Source organism: Rhipicephalus microplus, chromosome X, assembly GCF_043290135.1.
Source record: "Rhipicephalus microplus isolate Deutch F79 chromosome X, USDA_Rmic, whole genome shotgun sequence".
Taxonomy (NCBI): domain Eukaryota; kingdom Metazoa; phylum Arthropoda; class Arachnida; order Ixodida; family Ixodidae; genus Rhipicephalus; species Rhipicephalus microplus.
The window spans coordinates 59961708-59981203 of NC_134710.1; the positions used below are offsets into that span (position 1 = coordinate 59961708).

The window sequence follows — 19496 nt, forward strand, 5'->3', positions numbered from 1 at the left end:
GCATATGAATGATACTACTTCAGAATGAGTATGAGTAGACGCGAGTATGCATGTGAATCCAGGCAGGGCTGATAGTAATGCTGAAAATGAGTATTTGTAGGTCGGCATAAACAGGAAGAACTTACTCAGAATCACTCAATAAATATTACTACGAAGCGCTATTGGAGATGATGAGGAAGACAGCAAAGTGGAAGACGATGTTGCCTGATAATCATGTGGACTTGGCTCTGCTTTGTATGCCTGGCTCTAGGTGTCTGTATAAATACCTTGTAAATACATTCTGCAATGTCTTTTCTCTTTATAACAATATCTTGTGATTTGGACTCGCTCGGATTCAGGCTCACTAAATTCACGAAACTTTTCTTCCACCGTACTCACTCGGACTCAAATTCACCAAAATATTACTCTCCAGACTCACTCAGGCTCAAACTCTTGGCTCGATCTGAGTCTGAGTGAGTCCGAGTGAGTTGACTCATCAGTGAGCTTGCCACCCTATGCATCAAAGAGACGACATTGCGGACAAGCCAACCGAGCTGTGAAATTCACCACCGAGCCTCTCTGTCTAGCACCACTGCTCGCGCGTCCATGCTAGCTACCATACCCATGCGTTCGTTGCACGTGTTGATTGTATGTTTAGCCAGCCCACATAGAAACTGAGCCGCCCAGTGATTCATAGATAAAAAACACTGTCACGCATTCTGAACGCTATATGAATAATAAATGTTGTCATCATTTAACAATAAACATCAATTAAGTTGCCTCGCTTGCAAATATGCCCTACTGATTACCTTCCACTAGTTTGGAACTACACTTGTGAGCGTGCTCAGCGCAGCCCCTTTTTTTTTTTTTTTTCGCAAATTGCACATTAGCGAACTATGAGCGATGCTGCCGTGAGCATTTCTCGCTGTTCATGGACTACCTAACTACGCCGTGCGGTGGCTTAAGTCCAAAGCACAGTGTGAGACTGTAAATTAATGAGGAAGTAACTGGATGTAGTCGCATTAGTCTTCTGTGATTGTGGAACCCTACAATATCTTTGCCGCTCCCCATCTTAGAACCACTGTGAATGGCTAATTCAAGAGGTGACCGTGGGGGTAAAGAAGGGGGGTATTTGGCCGGGTATGCCTCACCCTCCCCCAAAATTACTGGTGGCACTCCTTCCACCTAACCAGCAGTAGGTAGCCTTCTGCCATCTGGCATTCTCGTGGGCCACCATATTTATTGCTTAACCCTATAAGTAGCACGGGACTTCATACCTGTTGAACCTTCACATCATTTTAATGGGAGAAAATTGTGAACGCAGGGTGTCATTAAAGCCAATGTTCCTGCAAGCAGAGTTGTCTTCCTGAAGGCTGCAAGGAAATAAAGCATCCCTCTCCTCTATTCTTGTATTGGCCACTGCCCCCCCCCCCCCCCCCCGCCTTTTCCTACCAGTTCATTTCGTAAGTTTAATTTTTGTAGCGAAAATTGTTATGCAATCACAATATGGGTCGCATGTGCTGTAGTTGATCGCTGCCAGTGTCCGTAACCACTATTGCGGGAAGTGAGAAAAAAAAAACTAGGAGAATAAAAACATCAAAGTCACGATAAGATTCAAACCCAGGTCCCCTGCATGCCAGCCCAGTGTTCTACTACTGAGCTACATTGGTGCTTGAAACTCCGATGGAAACTGACCCTAGGCTGGCTTGATGTCGGGAAAGAAATTGCGTTGATATGAGTAAGAAATTGTTTTAGAACAGCCAACGAACAATCGGGTGTCAAACAATGCGAATAGCATACTGAGTGGGTTGTCGAATGCTCCAACCCATTACTAAAGCTTCAGGCATAATTTGTCATCGTCCTCAGCCACTACAGCTTCAAAAAATTGCACAAAATTTCTTGCAAGTGTGTAGCAGGTATTATGCTTCTTCGAAGAATGATGAAGGATAGCGTAGCGAATGCCTCCCTACTACACAAAAGTTATGGTTTATGGTATAGTGGGTATCCTCCATCTGCGCTTATAGCAGTTGCTCAAGGAGTGTATGAAGGAGGCTCTGTAAGTCTGCTCTTCCAGCTTTCGCTGTGACTGCGCTGCGCATTGTGCGCAGGCCTGGCTGTTTTTTAGAAGACTTTCTGAACATGTGGAAGACTGGAAGCAAGTGCTCAATTCCAAGTGCTCGAAACTGAAAGGAGAAGGTCGCTGTGCACGCACGCCTCTATTGTTGAATAATGATGGAGCATCTATAGTAAGTTGGGGTGTGCAAATATTCAATGCACTATCTGCACAGGCAGTGCAAAACAGGGTGTTCTCATTTGCAACGACTTTTCATCGTAGTGCTGGTTTCCTGGTGAAGATTTTTTTTTCTTTTGACCCCATGATACCCATTATTCGCACAAACTGTATGGGCCATGCTTGCCTTGTCACTAATCGCTCCACTTCAACACATATCTTGTACTTTACAGTGAAGTCAGAATGTGACTTTTTGGTGCCAAGAACTTTATTAATGGTTGCTTTCTGCATGTTGGCATTGGCTGCTCGTTTCCGCTGCAGCAGCATTTCCTGTATGAACACTAATATGGATATTCACTAAAATTTTAGACATGGTCTGCTCCAAGTAATCCTAAGTTCTGTTTTGGCTGTTCCATACATGCTCCAAGACACAGTTTCTCCTGCTCTAAATCTGCTCCAAAACATACTTTTTCCTGTGCCAAAAACTGCTTCAAGTTCTAAACTGGCTCGACCACCACTAATATCTGAGAAATTTTCAAGTGGTCAGATGCAGTGTGTTGCAAAAAATGATCCTCGCTACCATGCTCAAGGTGTACCTTGAAGGTTCAAGCATGCTGTCCAACTTACCATGCCTACCATGTTCACATATGCATCTGAGTAGGGACTGTAGTGTTGTTGTATGACGAACGTGTTAGATTATCTTGATGTAGTCAAACTGCTATGAATACTTTATATAATTGCATTTGGTCTGAGCTCTGTCAATACATGTAATTTTCTCAGGATTGTGGGCACTGCTGTATACACACAAGCACTCATCTGTGCTGTGTCTTGAAGTTGCACCAAATGCTGTTGAAGCTAGGTAACTTTTCGGGGACCACAATAACTTTATTGTGGCAGTAACTTTACGGTAATAAAACTGTGTTAACATCAGTTCGAACCAAATTGAAGAAGTAGTTCATGAAAGATTGACTTATGAATGTCACAATATTCTGACGGATTTTTTTCCTTCTCAGAAGTGAGCTGCCAAGAAAATTCATTGTTGCCAGTGTGTTGAGAAGCATGAAAACTTTTTATAAAACCTCCCTGTGAACTGCTAAACATTCTTACTGGTTCACAACACTGCACTGCTTTGAGGGGCCAAATATGTGGATTTGGGGGTGGCTGCTTTGTGTAGATAATGCTGTGTTACAAACGATCCATTACAATATTGATAAAGATTGTATGCTTGAAGTTATGGATTTGCAAGTGATAGTTAGTAAAGTGGAATTATCTGTCTTTCTTTTCTCTCTCTATCTTATCTGTTTGTAGAAAATTTCTTGCCTATTAAATAGTGTGCCTGAAAATAGCTAGATTTAAGTAGCATTGCTAAGTGTTTAGACAGGCTAGGTGCAACTTTTATAATGTCTAAAAAATGGGTAGGACACTATAAAGTGGCACGTTCAACAACTTTGCAATATACACGCCTCTCCTCAAGTAAATAATCAAGGAGTTAGTGGGTTCCTTTTAATTCATCGCAACAATGTCATTATAACTTTGGCCAAGTATTTCTGCCTCGACGTGGGGTTCGTGTGCAACAATTACAGGAGCCTTACTTCATAGGATTTTTATTTAAAAATTTGTATTGTCTGAAAAAAGCATCATGTGCATATGTGTGCATGCATCCATGCATGTGTTATAACCTGCTAACCGTTACAACTGTGCCATTCTTTACTCTTGTTGTGGAGCTGAATTATAGCCACAAAATCCAATATATTGCTCTTATTGAAAGTTTTTTTTTCTATTCATCTCACTTTATAGCAGGTAGATATATTGAAGGACAAAATTATGGTGGCACATGTCGGATATGTATGAAAGTTAGTGCTTACAATGCCAAATAATCATGAAAACACTGTAAAAAAGAATTATTTGCTTTGTACAACTTTGAAGGCAGAAATTTCTTGAACGCAAGAAATTTTTATTATGCATTTATTTACAAAACACAAAGTTCTGGTGACATAGCTGAAAAATGAAAGAAGAATGGAATGGAATCGCATTTTTCTTTTTTTGCCAGAAAGAGGTTTCCACACTTGAAAAGCTGATTAAAGGTATCACTCAGCTAAACTAGTAATTTGTGGCATTTTACAGCTTTTTTGTTTATGATGGGTTAGCGTGCACATCGTGCTAATTTCATTCTAAAATCATCTTGTGCATATAAAAATGTTGCAATGAACGTGATTCCATCTTTCCTATTTGTATTTTCCTCTGAGAGAGGAGTGGCTTTTTGCATTGTAGAAGCTTTCTTCAAGCTTTCTTTTGGAATTAATCATTGGCACACCAAAAACTACAATGTACCTAGGATTAAACACTGCCATAAAAGCATAATCAAAGAAATGCTACAACATGTTTTAGAAATACCATGTGTGACTTGACTTCATGCGCTTCTGCTTCATTACTAACAATGTTTTTTCTCTCATCAGACCGTTGGCATAAAAATTAGGCGAAATCTGTCTTGACAGCAACTTTACAATTGCCTCTATCGTTTGATAAAGTAAAGGCATTCGACAAGTTTTAAATAGTTCCCTACTAATTTTAACCAGCAAATGTAAAACGTGTTTTAATAATTGATTGAAGAAATTTCAATGTGGTAAGTGTAAGGAACTGGACCAGATTGGAAACATTTGATCATAGATTTTTTTTTTTTTTAAAGTAGATCAGTGATTGGCAACAATTGATCATGGATTTTTTTTTTTTTCAAAGTAGATCTATGCTACTTTCACAGATTCCTGAAGTACATTTCATGAAAGGTGGTACAATCCATAATAGTGCTTGTTTTGCACTATCTTCATGACAGCAAATGAAGCTCTTCGACTGTGTTGGAAAAGTATATTGTTCAGGCACCAGAAATTCTGTACAGGATGAATAATGAGGTTTTTTATAAATGAAAATGCATGATAAAAGCATTGATTGGTACACGGTAATCACCATAAGAGTATTAACTAGCTATCTGCATTTGCAACACACAACTGTACATATATTCAATTATGATATGCGTTATTTCAGCATCTGTTGCGACAATCTACTGTTGAATTTTGTCATATTTAAATTAATGATTCAGACTGACATGAGGAGAAGGGATTGTTGAGTGGGCAGTTTCAATCTTGAAAATAAATGTATTTTGAGGCATAACTTGTGATCGTTCCTGCTCATTATCTATAACGGCTTATGGTCATTTCTGTTTATTATCTGTATTGGCTTATCAACAATATAAAAATCTCTCAGTGACTGCATGATGAAATTGACAGTTGTGAAACATTTTAGCAAATGTGACTTATCTTCTTTTCTGGCCCTTCCAACCACTCTGCATAAAGAAACACGTCAACAATACATTATTTTCTTTTTTTGCTTTTGTTACTTGTATTGTGTGTGAGTCACAAGGCAATGGCCAAGCTAAACAGCATTTCTATTTGTGTAATGTATAAAGCATAGTCCTTTTTGAACATACTGCTCAGCAGTGTGAACATAGTAGGTTGTGCATGTCTGCACTCCTGAGTTCACTGTAGCTTTACACTAAACGACAAAAAGTCTCGAGCACTCTGATAGTTCAGCCACGTAGCTCCAGAGCACAGTTGCAGAAGTTCTTCAGCGATACTCCCGTTTTTTTGGCACTTCACTGTCAACATTTCATACAGGCAGAAAAGTTGCGGTTGCAATGAACAGCCATTATGGAGCACCACTAAAGACAAGTGCTGTCTGGCATGACAGAAAATCATGCTTACACGCTGACATAGACACCTTGCACTAGTGGTGCTGTGTGAGCACTCTGATGCCATTGCTGCACAACAAATTAGGGCAAGTGTCCTACCGGTGGTGGTACTTGCTGTGCGAAGGTGCCACATGACTCTGCCCTACGTATATGTCCACTTCATTGTCCTTCCAGTTTTCTGTCCGGGCATTCCAGTCCGAGTCATACTCGTTGAGCGAGTGCATAGAACTGGCCGATGCAAGCCGGCCATTGTGCAGCACTCTCTTTTTGCCATTGGCAAGTGGTCGCGTTGTTGGACCTATGTGAGCATCAAGAAAAGAATGGGTTCCTGACAAAGCTGATAAGGACTGCTGTGACTTGCGGACTTCTGGGTTGCCAAGACCACGATACTTGTTCGACATTTGAGAATAGGACCTGTGAGACTGGCCATCAGCTGTAGAACGGGCCTTTGAGGAGTAGCCATTGGGCATGTGCGAGAAATGGGAAATGTGGGAGCGATTGTCATCCATGACAAAGCTCTGATTTACAGATCCATTGGCATTATCCATGTGATACATGCGTGCTCGAGGAATACTCCGGCTGCTGTACATAGACACGGTCTCCCACTCATCTGTTGGCTTGATGGTTGGGTGTACAGTAGATGTTGGCAATGGCAGACGAGATTTGTGACCACTTCTACGACTTTGCTTCTTGCGCCAGCAACAAAGAAAGATGATGACAGCCAGTATGATGATGCCACACACAGCTGCTGAAGATGCAATGATGATTTTGTCTAAATGGGCAATTACGTAGCGCTCTAGCTTGAGCTCTTTGCACCGGGAGGGTAGGATGTCGTCTATACCAATGTCTTGTGCATCTTGCAGGTTTACAATGCACACCACAAGGCACTCATTTGTTGGCAGATTTTGCATTGTGTACTTCCTCTGATCTGGCCGGAGTGTAGGCCCATGGCGATAAATCTTCTCTCCAAAGAGTCGATAAACTACTTGGAAACCTAAAGGAGACTCTCCATCACTTTGCCACTCAATAGTGACTGCCGAATCTTTTCTCTGAGCATTCAAAATATATGGAACTAACAGAACTTTAGTGGATGGTGCCTGAGTGTCTTGATTCCTTGGGGATGATAGTAGTGGACGAACGTGCTTGTTGCTGGCTTGTCTTTGAGATGGAGCTGGTGCATCAGTTTGCTCTGGAGCATATGTGACGACATCAGCTGCTGACTCGCTCAATGATACAAATGGCTCCCTGAAGGTGGTGGTTTCTGCAACAACCAGTTCATTTAGGTGAACACTTGTTGGTTCAGGAGCTGTAGTTGTAGTGATTGCTGGTGCCACTGAAGGTGTCGTCATAGTACTAGTAGTGGTTGTAGTTGTCATCATTATAGTGGTGCTTGGTGTGGTAGGAGGTCTTGTGGTGGTTGGCATCACAGGCTTACTTTCAGTAGTTGTCGTAGGAACTGTTGTTGTCATCATTGTAGTTGTTGTTGGGGGTGGTGTTGTAGTTGAAACATTGCATATAAACTCTGAAGGCTCAATTTTTGCAAATGTGCGTCGCTTGAGGTGGTCGGGCTTTCCACAGTATTGAGGGTTTCGTTCACGACTTGTTACTTGGAGGTCTTTGTTCGCAATCCACTCTGCAATCCACCTTATCCGGCAGTCACACTCAAGGTAGGGTCCTGGAAAGTAATAAAAAAAAATGGTGTAAAAAAGTAGATAGTCTTGAAATTTTTCTCACCCTCATCTAATTTGTGATGTAGCAGGAAGGCCATAACATGTTTACTTTGAGAAAAGATGGAATTGAAGAGCAGAAGAGACATTCTGTGCATGTTTCCTTGTCATTAATTAAAGGTTCTTTCTAACAAACTAAAATACAAGTTGACTTCATCTTATGCATCCCATGAGGAAATACTAGCCTATGTGAAATGAGAAATATATGCAATTTTTAAAGTTTTTTAATTGGACAAAAGCGTGCTTTATAGAAGTTTCTCTGGTTTCTATGTATAGGTTGCTTTTGGGTCACTTCACGCGTAGTGTCCCAGTCACGGCGGTAAAAAAAAATGGGCTTTCTAAAAAGATATGAGAAAACTACACACATATACACCATTTTCCAAAATGCGTTCAAGCGCCGCCATCTGGGACTGATATTGTTGCAGTTTAGTATTCGTATTAAATAAATAAACAGTGCTACGGTGAACTCACATGCACGAAATCGCTTTGCCGGTGCATTCAAGGTGTTATGACCCTGATCATTTGTTATTGTGACATAGAAAACCTACAAAAGAAACGCTTATCAGTTCAAGATGGTGGTGCCTACGAGTCAAAAATAAAATCCTGTATAGAGATTGCTTCTACAGTATATTTCTCAAATAATTTGAGAAACAAAGATTTTTTTCGGCACGTGAGCACCATTTGAACTTCACGAAATAGTCAAAAACAAGGTATGAAAAAAAAATCGCAAATAGTCTATTTTTTTCAGGTGGTCTGTCAACACTTGTTTTCTTACGTCTTTCAAGCATTGTGATTTCATGATAGTTTCTTATAGTAGCTTTATATTTTTTACTACTAAGTGCATAGGTAAAGGTGAGTAAACTAGAACGTTTATGCGAATTTTCTTACAAAAGACTATTATGGATTATATGCACAAATTATTTTTATAGGCCCCTTTATAAAACTTAATATCTGCTAAACTTTTTGTTTTGTGTGTGTGATATAGGCTATAAAATAAAATTCTGAACTTGGCAAAAAAACTACTTTGACCCCCTCAGGTTGCGAAGGACGTTTGACAAACATCCTTAGCACCCTGAGGGGGTCAAAAAAAAAAGATGACGAAGAAGAAAAGGACATACAATTGAGAATCATAACAACCTTGTCCAGAGAAAGTCAAGTCAAAGTAGTTTTCATTTTAGTTGAGAAAAAAAAAACTTTGTCCCACCATTGCATTGTTTTAGTATGGGGGCAATACAAACCAACTGAATTTGCTGCATAAAAAATAGGTGTAGTATATTCATAGCACATGGTTTTCAGTTTCCTTTGTTAGTGCTTCACATTGTTCATTACACATCAAGGTGTGATGAACAGAGGTAAAAATACAAAAATGCTGTTGGCTTAAATGCCATGATACCTTCAATGAGGAAGCAAAATATTTAGGAGTTAAGAAGTCTTATGAAGAGTTCTGTAAAAATAATTGGTACATTTCATCAACAATTGATGATTTGTATTGTTGATGAAATGTAAAAAATTCTGTTGTAAAAATGTAAGAATTCGAAAGTCTTGTAAAAAAAAATTCTCAAAAACCCTACAACTTACTCGCATTGTGGTTATAAGAAGAAGAGAAAAGTGAGCCCCGTAACTGTCTGCATCAGCGTGCGACACCTCAACAGTAGCTCACAAGGGATGGGGGTGAGGAGGGATTAAAAGGATAGGATTAGGGTATAGAAAGAGAGAGATGCGCTGGGACAGTGAGCGACGACATAAGAGAGATAGGAAAGATGGAAACACGGTCACAGGAGTCCGAAAACGGGGCACCACTTGTGAGAACTTACTCAACTGCAGATACGTGCTGAGGCGTACAAAAAAGTAAAAGCTATGTCAAGGGACTGACTTACAATAAAATCATGATACTCAAAAAATGCAAAAAGCAGCAATGCTGGGACTGGTTTATCTGCTGCAACTTTTTTTTAAACCCGGTTTTTCAATATTTCGCAAGACTCAAGTGACACTCACATGCCCAAAAATTTTTTTCCACTCAAAGCTATTTTGGAAAAATACCGTGGAAATAATGCATATGTGTATGGCATTTTGTCAAACTTTTTCAGAGCAATTGATTTTTGTCGAGCTCCACGACTGGGACAGTTGGCGTGGAATGACCATTCATAAGGCTCTTTCCGGTACTAAAGTTTTGTGCACAGGCAAATGTGCTGTGTATGCTTTGTTTCCGTAAATGATGGAGCCTTACAACCTGGTGTTGTGAATGATACAACAATGTAAAGCAACTGTATCTTTTCCAAGTGTTATGAATTGCATCTATGCAAATGGTGGTACACATAACTGGCAAAATAATTTTAGTTTTGGCTTGTTGGCAGGGTACTAATTAGCTTTCGGTATTGTTGAATACTGGAAACCGATGAAGACTGAATGAACGGCCGTACATTGCTAAAGCTGTTTCTAGCCATTCAGACAGTACAATGACAAAATATAAGGTGTGCATGCCATTTGGACAATACATATAGCCATGCTTAGCAGCTTTGTTAATAATATGGCTGAAATTATAACTGCAGCAGCAGAAATACCTTAACTGAATGATGCAATTCTGAGTGGGACAGTAAACTAAGAGTTGACTTGTGGATGTTCATGTTTAGGGGTAAAAAAAGGTAATAGTCGTGAATATTTAGCTACTACACATAATATTCTAGCGCTTTGTTCTTTATTTTCATATCTTGTGCTTCTTTATGAATGAAGTAGTTGAATGTCAGCACCAAAGTGCTGACATTCAAAGTGCTTTGTCTCTCATTTGATTATGCTGCTTAACATTCTTCACGATATTTTCACATTGAGAGTGGTTAAAGTGAGTGGTATTAGTGTTCCTCATTTGCTGAAGGAAGACATATTTATGTGGCATAAAGGGGCACAACACCAGCATTTAAAGACGACAAAACAGTTACCAAGCAAAATGAAGAAAATTTTACATAATGACAAGCTTCAAACACAAAATCTTTCTTCACAGGGATCTTCACAATCAAAATTTTTGCAATGATTGTTCTTGACCAGACGAGATTTTGTTGCTTTTGTCTTGCTGCTAGTACATGTTGGCCTCCATGTTTTTATAATGTGGCTCATAGTCCTGAGTGTACTGCACAGTTGCCTTTTTGGCATGGCAGGTGTGTGCCACTGATGCTGAATGGTGGAAGTGTAAATGCAGGTCTCCTTAGATAATGATACAGTTTACCTGGTTAGCATGCCACCAAAATGTTAAATTGGTCAAGTATTCTTGCATTCTTTGATTCAGTAATTTTTGTGTAACATAGGTGTTTTGGAGATATATTTTTTTTTGTCGCAATCATACTAAGCTTATTACATATTTATTTGAATGACCCAATGGATGTGTGCATCAAAATGTTTGTGCACATTAAAATTTCTATGTGGTGCAAGGTTACCAGTAGACTGTGACGTGCAATAACTTTAATATGTAAAACATTCAGTTCAGATAAGTTCATGTAATACAAAGCTGATCTATTACATTTTACTGTTACACAAAGAGACAAGACGTGCATACAGTATGAGTACTTACCTCCAATACTGATTCCCCTGAGAGTAGTGTTGAGGTGTCGGAAAGGTTCTAGTGGTATAGTTGCCATGGGATTTCCATCAAGTGCCAGGAGTGTGAGGAAAGGGTTGTTTGCAAAGGCATCATCTGGTAGGTTCCGAATTCCATTGAACCCCAGGTCAAGAACCTAAGCAGATTCAAGGATATTGTCTGTTAAATTTGTAGACACAAAAAGTGGACACACACTCACGCAGACAGACAGACAGAGAGAGAGAGAGACAGACAGACAGAGGGTTGGCAATGTATACTATATTGTTTAAAAAGAAATGAACAGGATCTGGTACAAAAATACAGTCACAGGGCTTCGTACGCATTTCCCTAAGATGACACGATAGTGAAAGCCATCATCATCATCATGATCGTAGCCTGAAAGGACACGAGTTTTGTACCGCACGTCGCGTTTTCAAAGCCAGCATCTTTGTTGATGGTGTGGCTGATTGGTTGACAGTGTCCAACCACTTGCACGTTATTGAATTCCCATCCATGGTGGGACGCCTGGTGCAATGGCCAGGCTTGATGGCCGTATCGTGCTTTGGCGTGGATCTGTGGTAGAATATTCGACTGCCATGCAGAATATATGGGTTTAGTTCTGTCGAGAACCCTTATTTTTATTATGTGGTTTTTAGTAAGGTCATTTAAGTTTCTTTACTGCACGCTGCATCTTAAAGGCCAGTTTCTGGCGAGGTTAAGTTATATAGCAACAGAAAATAGGTGACGAATATAAATGAAGTCTTACCGGCATTTCATGTAGGGCCTAGTGCATGTATGGTAGTCATTTTTTCAAAATAATTAATGTACCTAACATCTAAAACTAGCCTGTGCCAATAGTGCAGAGTTCTAATTTTTCAGATGTATTGCCCAAAGCAGTAGAAGTTACTTGCACGAGAAATTAAAACTTTAACTAATTTACTTTTTAACTAATCTTTGGCATATTGTAGTTTACAAATTGTGTCTCAGCCAAGGACAAGCTTAGTAATAAACAAAAGTTATCGTGGTGAAGTGGGTTTACGAAGATGCTACCAACGGCGTTCTGTTAGTGGTAGCCTCGTACATACTGTTATCAACATCGAATAATTAAGAAAAATTAACCGCATAAATATTTAATAATTGCTTCCACAATTGTGGTATCTGGAAAGCTTAATTCGACATTGCAATCGAAAACATTATGAAAAAAGATTTGAAGCCTGTGCGCACAAGCGAGAGAGAGAGAGAAAGCCAGCGCTCCTTGCGGCTCAGGCGCGATGTGCGGCCGCACGTTCGTTCGTGCCAGGAATTTTAAGCGAAAGTAATTAGGAATAATGTAACGGCGCGAAATATTTTAGCGTGATGTTTTCGAACGCTATGCGAAGTGTTTTATAGCGATCTTTGCAATTAATCAAGTGAGGCAATTAATTTTAATTGATTATATGGACAATTTACGTCTGTTTACAGTGAACTATATAGTTCACTATAGTCTGTTCTCGTGTGCATCATGCAATGGGCGCTAAACAAAAAAATGTCTTGGGGGGAACCTACCATACCTGGGTAGACCGATGTAGGCTGCTGCTGAACAGTTCGGGCTTCCGGCGTTCTTCAGCGGTTAACCTCTCTGCCTTCTACCTTTATTAATTTCGATTTGTATTAATTATGACTTCTCAAATACTTTCTACCTTTTTCAACTCTTCATAAACGTTGCAAAGCCGCGAAAAAAACCCCTTTGTGACATGCCGATCACGTGCAGTCTGTCGCAGAATGATGTAGACGAGAGCGTGCCGGATAGAGGCATTCCACTGACCCTGTGCCGGAGTGGTGGTGTGCGCCGCCTACTGCCGATCCACCTGTTGTCAAGAGCCTTGCTTTGATGAATACGCGGCTGTTTACCTTTCTAGGCCATTGATCGTGTCCACCAGGTGCTCGCACGTTATCACAATCTTGACGCGACCGAATAGGTGCTACCGCTTCTGACGCTCCTTGCACAGAACTACGACATTCGCTGCCGCGACGTCCTCTAGCGCCAAGATAGTGTTCGTATGCGAGTCCCCAGAGGAAGCGATGACCTGATGTGCCTGCGAGCGCCAAAACCGCGCATCCACACGAGGCGGCTCCATAGAGTAACATTACTATGTTACTCTATGGCGGCTCCAGTATATGACGCTGGCGCGACCGTTTCGACACGGGCTAGCGTGGTCTAGTGTGCATACCGAGATCGCACGTAAGCCAAACCCACGTCTCAGAAAAAAAAAGACCTCGTCCTCAGAAAAGATTATTGGCGACTGTCGCACACTTTCTAATGACCGCCTTTACTATGCAAGAATCGGGTCATCATGAAACAAGCGCTAAAAATACACACACTCAGAGAGGACACAGGCAAGCATCGGGTACTTACATGTAAGTAGCCGATTCCTCAGGCAAGATAGTTTAGTTTACGATTCCGTATTTATATTCATCACATACAGTAGTCACTGAAGCACACACTATTCCTTATTCAACATTGTCATTGGTCAAGTGTTGCAATAGATGTTAAGAAATATGGTAATTGTGATTTATTACACTGTGAGAAATGGAAGGTATACGACTTTTGCACCCATTGCCACTTCTTTCGCAGTTACATTGAAATCAAAATGCGGGTCAAGTGTTCTCTCAATTTTTACCATGTCTCGCAGCGTGCAGGTATTTCCCTTGTGGATAGCAGCATTGCCATCTGCCATTCTACATGTGGTTATAATACGGTCTTGTCCGGGCCCTTCAGAATGCTATGCATGATTGAAGCACTGTTCTGTGGTAATTACATCACAACTAAAAGTTTTCAAGCACGGATGCACATGACGGACCAAAACGTGCCTCTCCTTCAATAGGTTCGAGAGAACTCAAGTTACCATTTCTCGGGAATTCTTGCCCGGCAGATGTGTCTTGAATGCAAGCAAAACGTCGTAACTTGTGCTAGAACTGCAGTATGTTTCAAAAGTATTACTAGAGTTTGTTAAAATAGCTGTACCGTTAAACCACTACCCAACCTTTTGACTAGCCAACACGGGCAAGCGGCGATGTTTGAAGACAACTTGCGCCACCTATGCAAACAAAGTGAAAATGTGGCTGCGCAAAGCTAACGTGCTTTTGCGTACACGCTATAGCAAATTTTGATCAAGAAATTAAATGAAAACTATTAATCAAAATAAGAGTAATTCTGACTAAAACATGAAGATCAATTCAGCTACATAAATGTTAATAAACATCAATAATAATCGAATAAAATGCAGTTTTTACACATCTCAAACCATTCCGTGTAGCTTGGCTGCTTGTACTAGGACCTCCTCGGAAAACACCTTTACGTTAGCTTTGAGCAGAGGGGGTGTCGTACCCGATGAGGTATAAACTGAGGGGCGTCTGTTGCTAGTTGAAAACTTTTCCCAGTACCCCGCCTGGACGACGTGAAATACCGTCGGCCATGACAATTTTTGGCGGGTCTTACGGGGCTTCATTGTTGGAACCAAAAATCAGATTTATGTTCTTTTACACGTTTAATTTCAGTAGTCTGGGGCGTATAACTAACTAGCTACCGAATGAGGGAAACTTATCTTTACGTTCTTTGCTGTTCGCTTTTTATTGCCCCTCTTTGTCCACTGACGCCCCGCCGCGGTGGTCTAGTGGCTAAGGTACTCGGCTACCCGCAGGTCGCGGGATCCAATCCCGGCTGCGGCGGCTGCATTTCCGATGGAGGCGGAAATGTTGTAGGCCTGTGTGCTCAGATTTGGGTGCACGTTAAAGAACCCCAGGTGGTCGAAATTTCCGGAGCCCTCCACTACGGCGTCTCTCATAATCATATGGTGGTTTTGGGACGTTAAACCGCACATATCAATCAAACCTTTGCCCACTCACAACGTGTCGGAATCTGAAAAGTTTGACACAAGCACGTGTTGATGTTGCAAGGCTATGCAGCTTACCCGAAGTTCGGTGAGTGTGGCGAGTGCTTGGCCGGGGAATTCGACGAGCAGGTTGTTGAGCAACGAGAGTGAACTGAGGGTGTCGTTGATACCGGCGAATGCGTCTGCGTCGATCTTGACGATGCGGTTGCGCTCCAGGTTTAGTGCGGTGAGCGTGTGCATGCCGCTGAGGTCCTCGGGTGCCAAGCTTGCAATCTTGTTCTGTGCCAGGTCCAGGAAGGCAAGCGAGGTCAGCTGGCTGGCCGCGCGCGGCACGCGCTCCTGGCCGGTGCCCTTGAGGTTGAGGTTCTTGAGCGAGTCCTGGAGGCCGGCGAATGCGTCGTCCGCGATGTTCAACTCGTTGTCGGCTAGCTTTAGCGTGTTCAGAGGCAGGCCGCTGAAAGCCCCGTCGGGCACTTGTCGGATGGCGTTGCTGGACAGGTCCAGTTGGCGGAGTGAGGCCAGGCGTCGCAGGGCCGCCACCGGAACCTCCTCGAGCCGATTGTCGGGTAAGCTGAGGCTGGCCAGGCTGTTCTCGAGACCCTGTAGCGCTCGCTCGGAAACTTGACGCAGCTGGCAGCGCGCCAAATGCAGTGACTGGATGTCCAGCTTGGCGAATGCACCGTCCGGCAGCGCCTCTACGGTGCTGTTGTTGATGTGGAGCAGATCGATGGGCACGTTCTGCGCCGACGCGTGCAGCGCGTTCATCAGTCGCGCGAAGTTCACGGGGCTGCACTGAACGGAGAGGCGCTGTGTGCTGCTGTAGGCGCAGATGCAGTCGGCGTGCAGGTCGACCAAGTCCCGCGACCAAGGGCACTTGGCCAGCGCGCCAGGCAGCGCGACGAGCGCAGCCACGGCGCTCAGCAGCAGCCACATGGCCGCTCAGCCTTGTCTCCTTGGGGGCCCTGCAAACAAGAAAGTGTGTTCATTTGCTTGCCCGTTCTCGATATACTGATATTCGTAAACTATTTGTTATCCTGCACAAGAAGCTTGCTCCTTTGCGCTTATTACGTAAGAAACGTGCCAACAATAAACACCAATAAAAAGAACAATAAAAAACGTATAATAATAACGCTGCTGTTCGCAATAAATGTTTACTGGTCGTTCTGCCGCAGCCGTCCTTCCGCCTTATGGTGCCCTTAGGAGTTGCCACCTCGTGACACCATCTTTCTCAGTCGCGTGCTTTGAGGACGGGCGGAATATCTGTGAGTCGCATAACAACTCGGGTCGGCTGTCCTTGACACCTGTGCCCGCAGAAAAAAAGAAAAGGTATGGGTCTACGTGGTGGCTTTTGAAATGCTTCGGTACGCTTCTGCCACCTCGCATCCTAGCTCGCCACCCCGACCACCTGACAGTGACGAAAATACTGCTGGACTTTCTGCTGGACCAGGAACGTGTAAAAATAAGGTCCGGCACCACCTCCTTGTTTCTCGCTCGCCTGAACGTCGCGTTATAAATCCTAAGTCAGTTACAGAGTGCATAGTACAGTACAGGGACAGAATTGGCAAAAAGGCAAATGAATGCCTCACATTAATTCGCTAATGTTGTCAGTGTGACGCGGGGAAAGGGAGAGAGACTGCTTGCTGATTTATGGCAATGCGAAACCCACCATGGAGGTTATACGCGCGAGCGAATCTCGCACTCGTGAGTGCTCCACTTGAGCTTTTCATTGGCGCCGTTACATTGTGCAGAAGCCTGCTTAAAGGTTAACATATTCGACAGACTTCTGTCTGGCTGGGTGAACGTTCATACTAATAACAAACTCTCCAGCCAAGTTATAGCCCAAAGATAAAAGTTCAGGACTGTGAACTGACCCGACGTTTCGAGTCAGCCTGCTTGTGTGTGCTCAATTGAATCATGCTTTTTTGTTTTACAAACTGGTTAAAGTTTTACACAACACGCCAAAGTTTAGAATGCTTTTTTCAAGTATCCATTTGCAGTTGCCGTCGCCCTCGAACGCCCGTCCCTTTCCCTAGTTTGGTTATTTGTTTGTGTGCATGTGCACGCGTGTGTTCAGACGGAAGGGGTTTGCGCCGCCTCCCTGGCCATGTCCGGTAGACGTTCTGTGACCGAGCAGGAATGCGGTCTTTGGCTCTCCTTTGTGGCAGGGTTCATCGTCTCCCGTCGCTGTGTAGCACTCCCGAGCTGTGGAGCGAGAGTCCGCCGAGGTGCCGGCATCGTACTTTCCGCGGCGGCACCTGGTCGCCCACGCTGACTCGTGCGAGCCGCTGGGTGAAAAGCGTGCTCGGCTTTCTTGTCATTGCGCAGCTTTGTCGACAGATCCGCGGACGCCGGCTAACGACGCCTACCGGCGGCGTCTTAGCAGCGGTACTGAGCTCTGCCTTTTGTGCACCGCGCGGCCTTCCGCCCACGGTCTTCTGCCGTCTCTTTAAAAGGACAAGGAAGTGCCTGACGTGCCCTCATCGCGTTTGCGGCATTGAATAACTCATGCCTATTACATTCACACTTCCTTCTTGCAAGAACTCGTGCGGAGGCCGCTCCGGGAGTCTGTGTCGGCTGCCTCGGCGCAGACTCCCGTACACAGGAACATCCGTGAGCTGTTTTGCCTTCACATATGTAAACGAGTGCTGCTGCTTTTCCACGCTAGCGCATTAATGCGGCACTCGATGCGGTTTTCAATAAATGGTGTCTTCTGCAGATCGCTGACACATTAGTATGCCCAAGTTGTACCTTATCGCTACTAAGTTTGTTGGGGGCTCTTTTTTTTTTTTTCAGCGCTGCCGTCCGTCGTCCGAGGACGAATACTATGTCTGTCCTGCCAGTTTTTGTATGCAGGTTTGTTAGTCGTTTGGCGGAATATACGATCGCGGGGTTTGGAATCCAACTAATACGCCTTGTAGTATTTCGTGAATGTTGATGGGCTCTTCTTGTTCTTTTGTATATTGTAGCACGTTTCTCGACCTTCGAAAAGTCAGCATTGCTGATTAGTTTAAGCATATATTAGCCTAAAAGTGCTCTAGCTACGTCTGTCGTTCCCTGTGGTAGTCACGCGAATAACATGGCCGTCAATAGATGCTGCCTTGTGCATGTGTTCGTTCCATCATGCTCTTTCGAACCCGTATTTTCGTCGCAGAGCCGGCGTTCCGCTGCCTCGCACTGACTGATTCATAAGCCAGTCTGTGAAAGGGAGAAGAAGCACTGCCATCGCGGTGTGGCGCGGCGGCTTTCGCGACATCGCGTGGATTGATTGATGGACCGCGACCAGCCGGTTCCGTGTGGTCGGCGGATGAAAGCGTCTGCTTGCGCGCCTCGGCCACGCAGGATCGTGGTGCCGTAGTCAGTCACGTTCGAGTTTTGTTGCCGGCATCTGTCAGGTCGAGGTACCTTCGCGTATGTTTGTGGAAACATTTGCGGCCGGTGGGGCTCGTTCCGTGCTCCGAGTCAGGAGTGAGGAGATCTTCGGGGGAGGTTGTGGTTTGTCTTCCAAGCTTACGCGGAAAAAAGAACAAGAAAGTGAGGAGCCATCTTTCATCTTGATTAATGGGTAGCGTAAGTAGTGCTCCTCGAAATCTGTCATGCGGAGAAGCAGCGTGCGCTCGGCCGTCCGATGAAGTTGTGAGGCTTTCTGCAACCCTTGTAGGGTGGCTCGCGGACGCTATTTACCGGCCCGCATGGAAACCATGGTAAGTGGCGGTGTTGAGCCATCTCGCTCGTCTGGCGCAACATTGGACGCGAAAAGTTCTACGGGAGCCCGATTCGCGCAAACATTACTGCCTCTCGCTTGCTGCCTTTTAAGTGCGCTTCAACGCAACCCGGGAACAGAAGTAAGACACAGCCGCACGTGCGTCCATTATGCAATCGCGTTGCTATTGCGCGGCCCCAGCCTGTGCTGCCAAGTTCCACTTTGCCTTCCCGCGTCCCCAGGCGACGCCTGTGATTTGCAGCCAGAATCGAGTACAGTATAGGCGTGGCCCCTTGGGGCCCTCGGAAACCGCGTAATATCACTGCATGTAACCGTAACGAGGTGCGCTGCCTCAACTCGTTGAGCAAGTGCAGCTTTGTTGTTCTTTACTAAAACGGATGGCCTTTTGCGAGCCTTTGTTTTTTGTGTGCGCTCTTTTTAAAGAAGTGCGTGCTGAGTGGTTTGCGTGTCTCACGCGTGTACTTTCGATGAAATCAAGCTGCATTTGGAAAGAGTCAAGTAAAAGGCGATATTTGTTGTAGGGCTGGTTTCTCTCTTTCTCTCTCTTATTTTTTTTTATGTCTGTCTCAACGATGTATGTATACGCCAGGCGTGGCTCAATGCGTGATTCTTGCTCGACGATTCGGCGTTTTCCCAACATGACGGCGAAACGTCGCTCTA

At 43.7% G+C, this 19496-nt stretch overlaps 2 protein-coding genes and 1 non-coding gene across 5 annotated transcripts in view; 2 read left to right on the forward strand and 1 right to left on the reverse strand.

Annotated features, from left to right (window-relative positions):
• Positions 1 to 19496, forward strand: part of Rab3GAP1 (RAB3 GTPase activating protein subunit 1) — a 358494-nt gene that overhangs the window by 86919 nt on the left and 252079 nt on the right. The gene's annotated exons all lie outside the window — the stretch shown is intronic.
• The window catches only part of LOC119176091 (uncharacterized), a 42087-nt gene continuing 26719 nt past the window's right edge, over positions 4129 to 19496 (reverse strand). The window contains exons 2-4 of the mRNA XM_037427220.2: positions 15194 to 16077; positions 11238 to 11400; positions 4129 to 7626 (exon numbers count right to left, since the gene is read on the reverse strand). Of these exons, the coding sequence (XP_037283117.2) occupies positions 6047 to 7626; positions 11238 to 11400; positions 15194 to 16048 (2598 nt within the window). The 5' untranslated portion in view covers positions 16049 to 16077 and the 3' untranslated portion in view covers positions 4129 to 6046. The remainder of the gene's footprint in view (positions 7627 to 11237; positions 11401 to 15193; positions 16078 to 19496) is intronic.
• LOC119177428 (U4 spliceosomal RNA) lies at positions 14585 to 14726 on the forward strand. Its single transcript, XR_005110609.2, has one exon. It is a non-coding gene; the product is annotated as a U4 spliceosomal RNA (small nuclear RNA).